Source organism: Candoia aspera, chromosome 5 (genome assembly GCF_035149785.1).
Source record: "Candoia aspera isolate rCanAsp1 chromosome 5, rCanAsp1.hap2, whole genome shotgun sequence".
Lineage (NCBI taxonomy): Eukaryota > Metazoa > Chordata > Lepidosauria > Squamata > Boidae > Candoia > Candoia aspera.
Genome location: NC_086157.1, coordinates 27,331,398 through 27,343,856, shown reverse-complemented (window position 1 = coordinate 27,343,856; position 12,459 = coordinate 27,331,398). Strand labels below are relative to the sequence as shown.

At 41.9% G+C, this 12,459-nt stretch overlaps 2 protein-coding genes across 8 annotated transcripts in view; both read left to right on the top strand.

Annotated features, from left to right (window-relative positions):
• Positions 1 to 5,210, top strand: part of IPO5 (importin 5) — a 55,034-nt gene extending 49,824 nt beyond the window's left edge. The window contains exons 25-26 of the mRNA XM_063304831.1: positions 2,670 to 2,811; positions 4,490 to 5,210. Of these exons, the coding sequence (XP_063160901.1) occupies positions 2,670 to 2,811; positions 4,490 to 4,576 (229 nt within the window). The 3' untranslated portion in view covers positions 4,577 to 5,210. The remainder of the gene's footprint in view (positions 1 to 2,669; positions 2,812 to 4,489) is intronic.
• A 6,665-nt stretch (positions 5,211 to 11,875) lies between these two features.
• FARP1 (FERM, ARH/RhoGEF and pleckstrin domain protein 1) overlaps positions 11,876 to 12,459 on the top strand; it is a 164,678-nt gene continuing 164,094 nt past the window's right edge. For 3 of the 7 annotated variants that reach the window (XM_063304827.1, XM_063304826.1, XM_063304823.1), the window contains exon 1: positions 11,884 to 12,447. The gene's annotated coding sequence lies outside the window, so the exon portion shown is untranslated. Of the gene's footprint in view, positions 12,448 to 12,459 lie in introns of all 7 variants that reach the window. The other 4 variants (XR_010068051.1, XM_063304828.1, XM_063304825.1 and 1 more) reach the window with 4 other exon arrangements.

The window sequence follows — 12,459 nt, the reverse complement described above, 5'->3', positions numbered from 1 at the left end:
TCCTGTAGGGACCCCAAACTCTTAGTGGCATCTTTGATGAAGGTCACTATCATTTCCATCTTGTCCTCTATGGCTTTCATGCGGGCAGGAGTGACCGGCTCTTCTAGGGGTCTGTTGGTTACCACCACCCTTGGGGATAAGGGGATTTCGGGTTCCCAGGACGGCTGTGGAGATCCCCCCCCCCCCCTTGTGCTGCTCCCACTTCGGGCTGGGGTTGGAGTACACCCCCCGTGGCACCCTGCACCGCTGACAATAGCTCATCCAGTTGAGCATCTCGCCTCTCCCGACGTGCGGCTCTTTGCGCTCTCGAAGTTGGAGCTAGCAGAGTCTTCGTCGAGTCCGGCTCTTCTTCGCTCCCCTCACTCTCGCAAAGCAGAGGTTCGATCATCGCTAGCGCTCCTCTCTACCCAACTTTGGATGGGGCTAGCGGAAAGTAATTAAATGATTCTCAGCTTTTTGTAAGGGTTGCCTAATCCCAAATACTCAGTCTCACAAGCTAGGGCTTAAAGATAACTGATTTATTAAAGGAATAGTATGCAAATACAGAGAAAGCTGAGAATGAGCAAAAGTGCGCCAAATACAAACTTAAAAGCTTTGCCTGCAAGCTAGTCCCGCCCCAAGCACCCGTCAGTACGCACCCCCTCCCAGGTGCTAGGAACCGTTACACACGCCTGGGAAAGTAACCTTGAACAGGATCGCAAACCCAAACACACATTCCAAAGCTCCAAAACAACGGAGGGCGGAGGAATGGAAAAACCCCGAACGAGCGAATGAACACAGAAAATAACTTGACATGTGAAACGTTACAATGTTAACAGAACATTGAAATGGGAAACATGACAAAAGCTGTCTCAGACATTTATTGTGCATTTAGTACTGTTGTTTTGACAGATCTAGTAAAATATATGGTTTGTATTAGTTAACCAGCATGAGTTAACTTCTTTTAGTACACCATTCCCTAACTTTTTATCATTCTAATGAAAAAAGAAAAAAGAACAGCAGTGATCACCTTTGTGGATGACTTCTGGTGGGAGCAAGATGGGGATAGTGTGTCCATCCTTGCTTTTGACCTCTCAGCTTTCAATACCACTGATCCTTCTGCACCAACTCCAGAGGTTGGAAGTTGAGAGCACAGTCTTGTGTTTGTTCTCCTTTCTTCATGGTCAGTTCCAGTCAGTGTTGATAGGAGGGAGAGGTAGTCCCCATGCCCACTTCTTTGCAGGGTGCATCAGGGCTCTCCCCAATCCTATTTAATATGTACATAAAGCCACTGGGTGAGGCCGTTCAACAACATGGGGTGAAATATTATCAATATGCTGGTGATAATCAAATGTACATTTCTACCCCAGGCTGGCCAAATGTTGCGATAGAGGCCTTGTCCCAGTGCCTGGAGTCTGTGGGAGTCTGGATGGGAAAGAACAGGCTTCAGTTCAACCCTAGCAAGACAGAGTGGCTCTGGAGTTTAGGGCCCCCTCGATCAAGTGGTTTTCCATCTTTATGTCTGGATGGGTTGCACTACCCCAGTTAGAACCAGTGTGCAGTTTGGAGGTCCTTCTGAACTTGCAGCTCCTGCTGGAGGAGCAGGTGGCAGCTGTGGTCAAGAGGGCTTTTGCACAACTTTGGTTTGTGTGCCAGTTTTGCCCCTTCCAGGATCAGGGAGCACTTTGTACAGTCATTTGTGCCTTGGCCACTTCTCAGTTGGATTACTGCAGTATGCTATATATGGAGTCATCCACTGAAGAACATCTGGAAGCTGCAGTTGACAGAAGCAATTATGGGTGTGCCGTGGTACACCTGTATTACATCTTAGCTTTGCAAGCTGCACTGGCTCCCAGTAGCCTGGGTACAATTCACAATGATGCTTGTCACCTATAAAGCCCTTCATGGCAAAGGACCAGGATATGTGAGGGTCTGTCTTTCTCCAGTTGTCTGTTCTTGTCCGATCACATCTGGCAGAAAAGGCATGCTCTAGGTTCTATTTGTTAAGAAGTGCCATCTCGTGGGATCCAGGAAGCATGCCTTTTCTGTCACTACACCTGTCCTTCGGAATACCATTCTCCCTGAGATTAGGTGGCTCTGAACCAGCTGGTGTTTCGGGAGCCCCTTAAGACCTGGGTGTTCTCCCAGGCATGGGTGTCGGAAGGTTAGGTGAGCCTGAAAGTTATTGCTGATGGTTATTCTCAATTGCTATTATTTTTATTTTCATTGTATGCTGGGTGGTGGTATTATTATTATTATTATTGTTATTATTTTGATGTTCTTTACCTCTGTTCACTGCCCAAAATTGCTTATGGGAAATGGGCAGCCGTATCAATTTAAATAAACAAATAACATTATTTAATGGGATAATTTCAGCTTTGCTAATGGCAGTGATGTGGTGGCAGAGGGAGTCTAGCTGGAGCAAAGTTCTCTTGCAGCTACCACCTGCCTCCCTCTTCAGGAGCCCTTCCCACAGGGTACTTGGGATAAAGACCCTGTCAGGGAGAGGGGGAGGAGAGAGCAGGCTGCTGGATTGCTTGTTGCTCACCTTCCTTTTCTCTCATTCCAAAATGGGTTTGCCCAAGTTTATTCAGGTCATGGCAACCTGAATTTGGGCCCAAGATCCTCATTAAGAAAGGTGTGGCATTTACCTTGCATTAATGTTAAACGTTTGCTTATATTCTCAACAGTAATAATCCCATTGTCCTGGGTCCTAACAACACTAATCTGCCCAAAATATTTGGTATAATTGCGGACGGTGAAATTAGCGAAGCAATCAAGCAAGGGGATCCATGTACCAAGCGACTGGCAAATGTAGTTCGACAAGTGCAGGTAAATGCAAATTAATATTTTGATATGTAGGTTATTTTATCGTTTGACATAATTGTACCTTAATTTCCACATTCTCCTCAAATAGTACCATCAGCGGAGGGGAACTCTGGATATAGGCAATTTTCAAATTTTATTTGGAATAGCAGATTGAGAGCTTTATGTGCTCTAATCAGCATATAATTGCATTTTAGAAGTAGCAGATAGTAGAAGGAAAGGACTGATTGGGATGAGATCACAAAATACCAAGCATAAATAATCTGCCTGAGGGATTACAGGCAACACAGATCCTCGACCTTGAGATTTTCAGATTTGGCAAAAGGCAAAGAAAAAAAGCTTCCATAAATTAAGGATGGGGGAAAGAATCTGATATGAGAACCAGTTTTGGTCACCTCTCCTCTTGGGGTCCACCAAGTGTCAGGTGCAGAGCTTTTGGAGACAAGCTCCATTCCCTGAATGATCTGTATTCTCTGTGTAGGAGGAGGCTGGGAATGAGATTTCCCTCCTTTTTCTGTATAAAGAAGTCATGTTTGTCCTACTCCAGCTGGAAGACAGTAGGTTCAGCTGTAGCAGGGTTCCTTTGTGTTTCAGTTCTCTCATTGGTCATGGTGAAAGGGCCATTCTCAAGTTGTGGAAGCTAGATATTCCCTACATGTCCTAAAATAAGAATCTTTTCCCCTAGGTTTCAACCTTTAAAATTTCATTTTAATTTTTTTGAATTAATTTTATTTTAAAAAAAATTTACATAATAAAAAGAATACAAATTTAAAGAAAAAGGGAAGGAGAAGTAAAGTGATAAGTAAATAAATAAAAGTAAAAAAGAAAGAAAAGAAACGATATAAAGAAATGGCTTCCAATCTTCTTTACAGCAGTTATAAATGCATTTAATTTTGCCATCTCTGCAAATTCTGTCATCTTCACCAATCATTCCTCCATTGTGGGTATTTCAGTGTCTTTCCATCTTTGTGCATATAATAATCTCGCTGCAGTTACCATGTACAAAAACAGTCTTCCATAAGTCTTTTCTAGTTATTGGTCCATTAGTCCTAGCAAGATAAATTCTGGTTTCAGTTGAATATTAATCTTTAAAATTCTTTGTATCACTTAATATATTTGAACCCAAAATTTTCTAGCTTTTTTACAAGTCCACCAAGTGACTCCTCATGTTTTCCACATTTCCAGTACAGATTCGAAGTACTTTTATACATTCTAGGTAATTTTTCTGGTGTCATATACCAATGGTACATCATTTTATAAAAATTCTATAAAAGAAATTGTAAAAATTTCATTTTAAAGCTTCCCTTCATTCTTGTATCTGACAAGCACCTTACACTTTATCTATAAGAGTGAATTTTGAAAAGAATATTAACACTGTTGATTATATTAAAAAATTATTCTTTCATTGGTCATTTAAAATTGTTAAATCCATTTTGCATCATATTTAAAACTAAGGTGAATATCTTAAACAGTGGGGAATTTTATATGAGAAGGTCATTTCAACGGTGTCCTATTTGACATACGTTTTGGATATGTTTATTATTACTAGTTCTTTTCACTTGGTGAGCCACCCAGAGTTAGTTGGTCAGCACCTAAATGAAATAAATAAATACATTTTAGGCCATGTGGAGAGTGCACACATGTTCATGCTTAATTTATCTGTTATCTCTCATTCATTCTCTAGACTTCTGGAGGCTTGTGGACAGAATGCATATCTCAGCTAAATGCAGACCAGCAGGCAGCCATACAGGAGCTCCTGAACTCTCCATAAAGGGCCTTAATTATCATCCACAAAAAACTCCAAATAAACATTTACCCTTCGTTTAGGTTTCTTTGTTTTGTTTTTAAGAGAAAACTGCAGTGCAGGTAGGTCAATTCTGCAACCTACATGCAATGGCAGCAGGAAGAAACAGTTACAAATGGTGTTGCAGTGAATTTCTACCCCATCAGCACAAACGAAATTCCCTATAAATCCTACAATAGCACTGAAGAGTATTTTTCTAATGGTATGAACCAACTACATGGCGGTGAAAGGGAAACAAGTTGAAATTTCTTTGAGCATAAACTGATTAAGACAGCTTTAAAGCCGGTATTTCGTAGACACCCATTATAACAGATTACAGGCATTTTTACCCTCTAGTGTTGCAACATATTGGAGTGTGAGTATTTTTGTAGGGTAGAAATCCTTCTTCTGCCCACCAATCCAGTAGATTAAGGGTCTATAAATTGAAGGCACCATCAAGCATGAAGACTTCATTGATAATTGCATTCAGTTTTCTGAAGCAGGCTTGTATAGTGGCTCAGTGAAGAAAACCATTGAGTTCTCAGCCTTGAATGTGAAGTGTCTTTGGCATGTCTGACAGTATCTCATCCACTCCCTCAATAAATGACATTGAATACAATCAGAGCTTGTGTAAAAGTCCAGTGCTGTGTGGTTTCTTGTTTGCTTTCAGTAAAAATACTTTATTTCCAAATACATACATTATGCACATCCAAAATACTTATTCTTAAATCATTTGTGTTTTTACCCTTCCCACTACACTGTGTGAAGCCTTGGGGAGCTCATTTATGTTTGTATTTCTCTCTGTATTTGACTTTTCATGTTGGCCTAATTTCATATGCCTTCTAAAAGTGGTACAATTCACCTGCCGAATAGTTCTGATTTGGTATATATGATTTTTCAGTATTTAAAACTGATGAGCATGCAGTACTTCATCTCTAATAGAGTTAATAGCTTCTTTTGAAAAGGGGAATGTGACCGTACAACAATCTTGCCTACAATTCAGGTCATATGTTTGTTAATTCAAGGTTTAACTGTGCATGCTGCATTTTGTACTGTAGCATTCCAAGGTTCAAAACAAATTCTTAATTCTGATTAACTGTGAAATCTGTGCATGTCAACTTAGAAGTAAGCACCACTGAGTTCAATGGGATTAATTCCCAGTAAATTGATACCTATGCATTCTTCCAAGAGTAAGCCATTTTAGAATGATAAAACTGAGGTTTTCTATAAGTACTATTGAAATACTTTGAGTAATAAATATTTTTGAGTGAAGTGGCAGGGAGAAGGGCACGAAGGCAAATTTGTTTTGTTTTCTGGAACTGTTAGTCCTGAAGACCAAACATAAATGTTACAGTCATTGTAGGATATTGCAGAACAAATCTTTTAGATTCTGTGCTGTTAATTAATTTCCAGTGAAATTTGGAAACTTGGAAAAATTTATCAATTAAAAAAGGGGAAACCCAATTCTCTTTACCTATTTTCTGTGTTAATTGATTCTGCAGATACACTTTACATCCTTGTGTCTCACAATTCTGTGATCCTCTTTTATTTGTGTCCTGTCTCTCCTGGTTTTCAGAGTTCTCTGGCATGTGCCCGATTGGTCTAGGCAATCCATGTCCTGCAGGCTATGTTTCAGATGCTTTTGTGAGCAGTACCAAGAACTTACAGAGGTGGACCTCTTTATGAAAACCTGGTGGCCTTATCAAAACATCTCAACTTTCTGCAAAATCCTCCCCCCCCCTTTTTTTTTTTTTCCCTCTGACAAAATTCCCACAATCTGCTCTCAGTGACCGTTCTGAATTGCTCATTGCCACTAGATGGAGGTAATGCAGTTTTAGAGAGGTACCTTATTTGGAGTATATGAGCATGATCAATACTGTAATGCAATATGGAAAATACAGATGAGTGAGCAAATTGCTTTAAGAATATCTGGCTATATATTCCATTACAACAAAGTGTGATGATTGCAAAATAACTAAAAACGGGAAATTACCAACAGGACAGCAGGAACAGGTTTATTTCACCCCAGCTATATCCACAAACATGCCTTGTTAAATTTTATAACAGACAGGCTGCTATTCACACACCTCTGGACAAAGTAAACCACTTGTGACAGAATAAAACCTGACCATCATCCTTGATATTGTGAGATCCAAACGTCACTTTGCTGGTGGGAAAAAGAGCAAATGCTGTCCTGGTTGACCTTTTGAAGAAATGTGTAGCTCACCTCTGTGGTCAGTACCTGCCTGGCCCAACTGTATTTGAAAGCTACGTGGGGTTCAGCCTGGATAGGAAACCACCAGAGAATTCCAGGTCTGTAAGCTAGACTGGGATGGCGAAAAATACTCTGGAAGAAGGCAAAACAAACCATTTTTGTGGTGTTGCCAAGAAATCTATATGAATATGTTCATTAAGTTATCATGAGTCGAATTTGACTTGAAGTAGAAATTAGTTTTATTTTACTTAGGAAGTTTATACACCACCTGAATCCAGTCAGATTCTAGGTGGTTTTCAAGTAAAATAAAATACAACAATACAAAATAATACAATAAAAACGTAATACAGTATAGCAACAATGAAATGCTGATGGCTCTGCAATTAATCTTCAAAGGTCCTTTGGAAAAGCCAGATTTTTAAAATTTTCAGGAACATCATAAGAGTTTGGTTCATCTTTACCAGAGGGTGAGACTGAAGGCCATGTAAGAACAGCAAAGAGAAAAAGCTTCATTAGGACTAACATTCCTATAGCTAGAAGTGACAAAGTGCTATCTGATGTCACAACTATGGATGTAACAATATACTAGCAGATAGCATGGTAAGGTTTTGAAAATAAGGACAAGAGAAAGCCCATGAAATAATTAAGGAGATGCCATGTGGTCGGCATTTTTAAAGTTCTATTGTGTTTCACTACAGTTTTCATTCTAGTGAAGGCAAGATGCCCTAGATGCCACTGGAGAGAGGTATTGAGTTTTGTTAACTGTCCTTTTATGGTTCTATGAATATCTCTGTTAAATTGCAACTGATCTCCAAGGCCCAATTGCTCTTCCATAACTACCTCTTCAGTTGCACTGATAGAACAGATTGGACCTTCTGTATTCCTTAAGGAAACTCATTATAGAAATTCTGTGGAAGTTAAGATCTCTCTAAAGCGAGAACATCCTCCCCCCCCAGTTTATTAATTTCCGGTTCGTACCACAGGCTGATATTCTGCATCTGCTAGTTTTACAGCCCTTGTTTCTAAATAACTACGAAGCAGGCACATATAAATTCAATAGTTATAAATAACTGGGCACCATATAGCATTGAGCCCAGTACTTTAGCCTTGAATAATTTGACAGCTGCTGGTACATAATTCTTACCATGTTGACATGCATATTTAATCATTGCTTTTGGGGCTCTTATAAGAAGGTTGTCTGTCTGATTGATCCAGTGAGTAGATGATTGAAAGTGGATGTGTACATACTTAAAGGTCATGACTTGCTCAGTAGGTCTATCATTAAACTTCCAGATAATCGGGGACTTTGAAGCACTTTCTGGAAAATATTAAGACCTTTGTTTTAGGGTTATTGATCTCAAGGCATTCCCTATGGCAATAAGAAGATAATACTTCAAGGCATCTATGCAGGCCCACCTGGGTTATGAAAGGATAGCTGCATCATCAGCATAGAAAAGAATGGGAATAGGGAGATAGGCAAGAGATGGAGAGTGAAATTCTGGTTTAGCAAAGACTTAAATCATACTAATATATACATTTAACAATATAGGTAGTCCTCGCTTAACAACCACAATTGGGACCAGACTTACAGTTGCTAAGCAAAGCGATCATTAAGCAAATCTGACCCGATTTTACGACCCTTTTTGCAGCAGTTGTTAAGCGAATCACTGTGGGTGTTAAGTGAATTGTGGTTGTTAAGCAAATCACACGGTACCCCACTGATTTTGCTTGCCAGAAGCTGGCCGGGAAGGTCAAAAATGGCAATCACATAACCACAGGACACTGCGATGGTCATAGAGGCGAACTGGTTCCCGAGTGCCCAAATTGTGATCACATGACCGCGGGGATGCTGTGGTGGTCATAAGTATGAGGAATGGTTGCAAGTTGGTTTTTTCAGCACCGTAAGTCCAAGCCTTCACTAAACAAATGGTGGTTAAGTGAGGATTACCTGTAATGTGGCTAGATGCGGCCTTGTTTTACACCTTTTAGGCTAGGGATAGGTTCAGTTAGTTCTCCTTTACAATTTACCTTAACTTGCATGATACTTTCTGAATACAGCCATATCAACGTAAGAAGGTGATGATCAACATTATGGTTAATTTTCTCCAGAGTCTCTCATATGGTATAGAATCAAAGGCCATCTTTAGCTCTGTGAAAGGCTGCCTTTGGTAAGGCTATAGTATGTCTCAGCTAGGAGATGTAATTTATGCATTGGTCCATGGTTGAATGACTGGGTTTAAACCCTGCCTGCTCTGGTGCCAAGATGTTCCTGGAAAGCCTCCAATCAATAAGTTTATAATATAAAAACCTGGTATATAAGTTACTGATTACAGATAAGAGAGTGATAGGGCGATCATTTGCATAATCAGACTTGTCCTCTTTTCGTATATGGGAAGTGTAATGGAATTAAGCCCTTCTTATGGAATCTGGAAAGAGTTATTTAGGGCAGTGAAGAGGGGCTGGAACAGATGCCTACTGGGTTGGATTGCTTTTTAAGAATTTGGGTAAAACTCTTTACCCACTCTTTGTGGGGGGCTTTTGTATGAGACCAGAGCCATTATTATTTATTATTTTCAGATAAATTTTCTTGGTATTATGATGCTCTGCATTGCTAGCTGCTCAGAACCTTCAGGAATATGAGGCATACAAAATAAATACATAAAAATAAACTTAAGGGTTCTCTCCTAATTTTCCTTGTAATACGCATTTCATGTATTTTAGTATATTTTACAGCTCTGTGCTGTAAAGATGACATAATGATGAACAAAAATAGGCTACTAGCCAACAGAAGAAATAATGAGAGCCTTAACTCCACACTGTCTGGTTTTGCTTCTTTGAAACCTCTGTAATTCAGACAGACACTTGAAGTATGTTAGGGTAGAAGAACATTCCATTCCCCCTTAGCAAATCTGTTCATGCTCAGAGCAGTAATCCTCTGTGTGCTAGTAATACTTATTAGGGATAGGACAGATTATTTGAAGAGTGAAATGTATTGGAAAAATAAGTCTTGTCATCCAATCAGTAGAATATGATAAAGTAGGTGGACAAGCTGTGTCTCAACAGGTGTATTCCAGATGTGTTCCTGCAGCCTCCAGAAATCACACACTCAACATTTGGCAACACAATTCCAATAAATTAAGGTGGGACTTCTGTGATTTCAGCTGCTGCCGTGCAAAAGGCTGGATGCTTGGCCTTTTGCACAGATTAGCTTCACCTCATTACTGCACTGTAAAAATGTGTTTCTATTTCAGAAGATCAAAGCTGGTCATCACTCTCCCCATATTCAGTCAGGCACAAGGATGCACTTGCTAGACTGCACATAGGCCCAGTGAAACAGACTAGTAGCCAGTCAGGTGAAAAAGCAAGCGCAAGCAAAATCCCAGCATTCATCGGATCCAACATTCATCTAATCCAACTAGTAATTCAACAGTGTCAGTGTTCCCAGCACAGCAAGAAAAGATGTATTCAGAAAACCTGAACTGCTACCCATTTTATTTATTTGTTCGATTTACACCACACATTTGGTTCGGGAACTCAAAAATGGCCTGCCCTTTTTCCTCACAACTCTGTAAGTTTTGCTGAGAGAAAATAACTGCCTAAAGTCAATTTTTATGACTGAGAATGAACCTGAACCTGGATCTCCCCAGTCTAGTCTTACACCTTAACCACTAACCACACCAGGTCCCTACACTGGAAAGATCCTTACAGAGTTCTTTGCAACTGGTTTGATTTTCAATAATACCCTGAATAATATGGTGTTATCTCCAAAGCCTCTGAATGTTAGGTGTTAAAAGTCAAACAGGAGCAGAGCTGTTTTCTTCACTTCCTGCTTTTATTTAGCCATTGCAAATTGTTGTGAACAAAATGCTTCACCGGTATCTTAATTTATATATGTTCAGTTGTAAGTCTCATTGGATTCAGATGCAGCAAGTTTCTTCCAGGAAAATCGGCATTAGACTGCAGCCTAAATAGACCTTTTATTTAATTGAGCAAAGCTGCAAATGTTCTTTATGAAACATGCTTTGAATTGCAATAAATTGATCTTCAAAGGCAGAGTGCTACTATTCATGGAAGGTAAAATTAATAACCATTTGCAAATATATATGGTATGTTATGATCAGAAGACCTAAATATCTGATCATAGGGAAGTGAAACAAAGGTGCTTCCAGATGAAGCTATTACACAATTGCTCTTTAATTATGGAATTACGCACTTTTCTTTCTTCAACATTCTTACATTCTTCTTTGCAGAGAAACACTGTTAAAGAGAACAAAACCGAACAATTTCACAACACCTTTTGGTGAGTGCTATCCAGAACTGCCTCTTTGGAAATATCCCAGGCCAGGGATTCTTCCAGTGATGGACAGCTCCTAGCTCCATCAATCTAATAATACTGTACTGTGGTGGAGTTACACCTTTCTCCCCTTACTGCATTTTTCAGTAAGGATGCTTGCCGACCAAGCTTTTATGGTGTAATCATCTGCCTCATTCTCAAACCAGATACTGTACCTACTGCCGCTTTCCATCAGTAACCTCCCATTTCCTACCCAATGCAATTTTCCCTTATCGCGGATCATTGTTAAGGAGGGAAATCTAGAACAGCTGCACCCTGCCTTGGGAATGATCATTCTAGGATCTGTCGGTGTGGAAGCTAAAAAAGCGGGAAACGTCACATATGGAAAGAAACGCTAGTCTGGATCCCTTGAAAAATTCTGGGAATGCCACAAGATAAGTACCCTGGCTCTTCAACAGCAAGGCAACTAAAATTTGACCAGATTTCCTCAAGAGCGGGTTAGGAGCGTCTATCGGGGATCGCTGCGTTCTAGGCCACGCTGCAAGACCCGGAGCCGCCCGCGCTGACCGTTCCGTTCCACTTCCCTTTGTTCCCGCTTTGTACCGGATTCAATCCCGCGCTACCCTCTCTGTAGATCTTTGAACACTTGTAGCCTCCGCCACGCCTCTTTGCGCAGGAAGGAACACACCTCAACCCCGTGCCCGTAAAGGAACTCCGGGGCCGCCACTGCCCGCCCGCCCCGTCCCGTCCCGTCCCCTCTGCTGGCTGCCCCCCGAGCTTCGGTCCAGCGGAGAAGGACGTTTCCGCCCCGCGTCCCACGGGAAAGGACGCGGACCGGCGGGGCTGCGCGGCGCTGTGCTTCTGGGAGAAAAGAAAGAGGCGGGGGCCGGCGCTGGGTGGCGGGGGCAGGACGCGCCCACGGACGCTGGAGGGGGCTCTACACCGCGGCGGCTCCCCTCCCCGCCTCCCCTTTAGGCGGGGGCCGGAGTGCCAGTAGGAGGAGAAGGAGCAGGAGGCGACGGCAGCAACAGCCACAAGCCAGACAACCCAGAGCGGCGGCGCCCGCTCCCCGCTCCCCGTCTCGGCTGGACATCGCGAGGTCCTGCTCCTGCCCTTTGGCCGGGGCGCCTTTCCCCTTTCCTCTCGCGCTTCAGCCATGGCGACCTTGGTCCCGTCGCCCACTCGACACTGTCCCTGCCCCCCTCCTCCTGCTGCCGTCGCCTCCGCCGTCGCCTCCGTCTTCTCGGGGAACCTTTAATGGCTCGGACCCTCCAGCGACCGCCACCCGACTTGTTTGCGCCACCGGTGGCAGCCACAACGAGCAGAAACCCGAGAGGAGCGCCGCGCACGGTGAGGGGGCGC